At 35.5% G+C, this 4068-nt stretch overlaps 1 protein-coding gene across 1 annotated transcript; it reads left to right on the plus strand.

Moving 5' to 3' along the window:
• The first annotated feature begins 511 nt into the window (after positions 1-511).
• CXHXorf51B (chromosome X CXorf51B homolog) lies at positions 512-1185 on the plus strand. Its single transcript, XM_003804161.5, has 2 exons — positions 512-697; positions 888-1185. Exons 1-2 carry the CDS (start codon positions 566-568, stop codon positions 1080-1082), a joined length of 327 nt encoding a protein of 108 aa, XP_003804209.1. The 5' UTR covers positions 512-565; the 3' UTR covers positions 1083-1185.
• The last annotated feature ends 2883 nt before the right edge of the window (positions 1186-4068 follow it).

Raw genomic sequence — 4068 nt, forward strand, 5'->3', positions numbered from 1 at the left:
TGTCTTTTGTTTGTAGAATTACTCACCTCTCCACTGACATTGAAAGATAGCCATATTGTTTTTAGTGGGATTTTAGGTAAAATATCAAAAATAACAGCTAATGACTTAGGGAGGGAGACTTCAGAATAAACCAATGAGTAGGTGTGGCCTTGGGGAATAGATTAAAGGAAACTGTCTGCTATGTGGGCCACCACAATTGAACATGGGTATATGAGGAGGGGTGGTAGTTCATGTTGGGAAGGCACAGAAGAGGCTGTCATAGAAAAGCCTCTTTTCTACCACCAGGCTATCCTTGCCTTTATATCACCCCCCCCACCATCCAAAACAGAGGTGGCAGGAGTGGTACATTCTGATGACTAAGACTCCCCAGGTACCTCCCCACCCCTCTCTCACATAGAAGTGACAAGAGTAGTGCTTTGTGACGTCTTAGTGTCCCTTAGCTCTCATTGGCTGGGCGAGTGCCTTGCTGACCAATCAAAGTTGAAGGGTGTGGCCCCTCATTGTGCTGGGAGGGGTATACACAGGATGATCAGGAGCTCTGAGCAGACCACTGGGACAATTCAGTATGGCAAAGGTGACCAGTGAACCACAGAAGCCTAATGAAGATGTGGACGAACAGACCCCAGCAACCTCAAGTACCAAAGGGAGGAAGAAGGGGAAGACACCCCGTCAACGACGGTCCAGAAGTGGCGTTAAGGTGAGATGATCCCGACCAAACCCCTTCTCTTTGCCCCACTGATTCCGCCACCCCAAGACTCCTATCCTTTCCTTGCCTCACTCAAACCCCCTCCTCAACTCACACCCTTCTCATGAAGCCTATTCCTATGCATTTCCCACCTTCTTTCCCAAAACCAACGCCCTCTGGCCTGACTGTGATCTCCCTATAGGGCCTAAAGACCACCAGGAAGGCGAAAAGACCCCTTCGAGGGAGCTCGAGCCAAAAAGCCGGTGAAACTAACACCCCTGCAGGAAAACCTAAGAAAGCTAGAGGACCAATACTGCGTGGTCGTTATCACCGGCTGAAAGAAAAAATGAAGAAAGAAGAGGCCGACAAAGAGCAAAGTGAGACCTCAGTTCTGTGATGTCTCTAGAGGTCTGCCACTGAAAAGTCATCCATCATACAGTCAGTGAATTCTACACCAACAGGTTAAAACCATGAAAATAAAATCAACCTGAATCGAAAGGATATGTCTCTGCGACTTCTCTGATGGTGAGGAAGGAAGGAGTGAGGGGAAGAGGGAGGTGTGTGTGAGAAGGCAGGGAGGTGGCTTCTGTGGGGTTTGAGGCCAGACCAACAGGTCCACAGCTGGAAACTGGGGGATAAGGACTGGCTCAGGACTAAGCACTGAAGATACATTTCCTGAACACTTTAATACACAAAGAGTAAAAGGGGTTGGTGTTTCTACCTGTGTGTGTTTTGCTGGGGAAAGAGGGATGTGACTTCAGTGCATTGATTGTCAGAACCTGTATGGGGTGAGGTGTGTGGCTGGCAGTACTGTCCCCAAAAACAGACAAGAGATAACCTGCAGGCCATCTACCTCATAATGGTAGGTATGAGGTACACCCCACCCTATGATATAAGCAACTAAATGCCCTTCAAAGGGCCAAATATCTCTAAAAGTTACCAGCAGCACCTGAAATAATGGTTACTAGACGCCACAAATCCAACACTGACTAGCCCACCTTCTTAAAAAGCTTAGGGTGGAGCAGGGCAATGGGAGTGGTCTACCTCTAGTGCAGGCAGTGAATGAGAGCATTGTCTACAGAGAATTGTAAAACAAGATAGCTCTCTCTCTCCGTCTTTTATTTTTATTTTTCCAAAGTTGTTTTTATCCCTAAAGAGAATATCATTTTTCAACAGCTTTACTGAAGTATAATTGACATATGACAAACTGCACATGCTTCAAAAGTATACAGTTTGATGAGTTTTGTCACATCTGCTCTTGTTAAACCATCACAACTATAAGAGTGAACATACCCATTACCCCCTAAAGTTTTCTCATGCCCTTTGGCAATTCTTCCCTGTCCCTACCTCCACCATCATTCTCAAAAAAACCCGCTGATTTGCTTTCTGTCACTATCTGTTTCTATTTTCTGGAGGTTTGTAAGAATGGAATCATAAGACATGTACTCTTTATTTTTTTCTAGTCCAGCTTTTTAGAACAACTATCTTTCCTTCCCAAAAATATTTTGTTTTGTTGGTCTGCTTTTTAAAAGACTGCTGTGGTCAATACGTTTAAATCATGTGTCTATGGGAGTGGTCTTAAAACAGCACAATTTCTCATTATATTTTAATGAATACTTATTGTATTCTACAAGGAAATTAATGCAGATAATTTCCTGTTATACCATTGGCCTCAGGTATCACCTGACTCAGTTGTTGCTGTTTCTTTCTAAAGCAGGCTTCTAAGGATGTGGTATTTCTTGCAGTGCACTTTGGGCCATAAGCCATGGTCCTGTATGACACACATACACCAGCATTTAAACAATATTTCTAAAACAATAATAGTACAGTCATTGATTTTAAAATAAAGGAATAAATAATCTGAGTTTTTCATGTGCTGTCATTCCATGTGACCACTTGTTTGGATGATGCCTAAGTTAATAAAACAAAGTATGAATGGCAAGGTATAAATGTTTGAGAAGTTCAAATCTTTACTTCATTTCAACAAAAAATACTTTGTAAAATTGAACTATATCTTTAAAACTAAAATTTATTCTTCTTTAATTGTTTAATAGTTATTTTAGAACTACAGACCAATTCAAGGAAATCAAATGTTACATATGTGGATAATTTATTAATTGACTAATTTGTCCCTTCTGCATAATTTTTGGTTTTCTTAAAATACCATTTTATATGTTACTTTATATATGTGTATCTACACATATGTGTATATATATACACATACATACACATGTGTATATATATACACATACATACACATGTGTATATATATACACATACATACACATGTGTATATATGTATATACATATATGTGTATCTACACATATATATGTGTAGATACACATATATACACATGTGTATATATGTGTAGATACACATATATGTATATACACACATATATATGTATATATACACATATGTATATACACACATATATGTATATATACACATATATCTATATATACACATATATGTATATACACATATATGTGTATATACTTACATACATGTGTATATATACATACATGTATGTGTGTATATATACATGTATGTGTATGTATATACATACATGTATGTGTATGTATATATACACACATGTATGTGTGTATATATACACATACATACATGTATATACATACATATACATACATGTATGTGTGTATATATACACATACATGTATGTATATACATACATATACATATATACATATATGTATATATAAGTGTATACATACATATATGTATGTATATACATATATGTGTATATACATACACATATATGTATATACATATATGTATATATAAGTGTATACATACATATATGTATATACATACATATATGAATATATATGTGTATATACATAGATATGTATGTATATACATACATATCTATGTATATACATATATGTATATACATATATGTATATACATACATATCTATGTATATACATAGATATGTATGTATATACATACATATCTATGTATATACATAGATATGTATGTATATACATACATATCTATGTATATACATAGATATGTATGTATATACATATATGTATATACATAGATATGTATATATGTATATATGTGTATATATACATATATGTGTATATATGTGTATATATGTACACATGCATATATTTATACATATACATATGTATATGTATATATACATACATATATATGTGTATATATATATACACATATATAGGTATGTGTATATATATACACATATATATGTATGTATATACATATATGTATATATATACACATCTATGTATGTATATACATAGATGTGTATATATATACATATATGTATGTATATACATATATATGTATATATATGTGTATATATACATATATATGTGTGTATATACACATA

The sequence above is a fragment of the Pan paniscus genome, chromosome X (assembly GCF_029289425.2).
Source record: "Pan paniscus chromosome X, NHGRI_mPanPan1-v2.0_pri, whole genome shotgun sequence".
Classification (NCBI taxonomy): domain Eukaryota; kingdom Metazoa; phylum Chordata; class Mammalia; order Primates; family Hominidae; genus Pan; species Pan paniscus.

Excerpts from the sequence above, each read along its gene's own strand:
- CXHXorf51B (XM_003804161.5), top strand. The coding sequence starts at position 566 with ATGGCAAAGGTGACCAGTGAACCACAGAAGCCTAATGAAGATGTGGAC. Across the intron at positions 698-887 it reads GGTCCAGAAGTGGCGTTAAG|GGCCTAAAGACCACCAGGAA; the intron begins GTGAGATGATCC and ends ATCTCCCTATAG.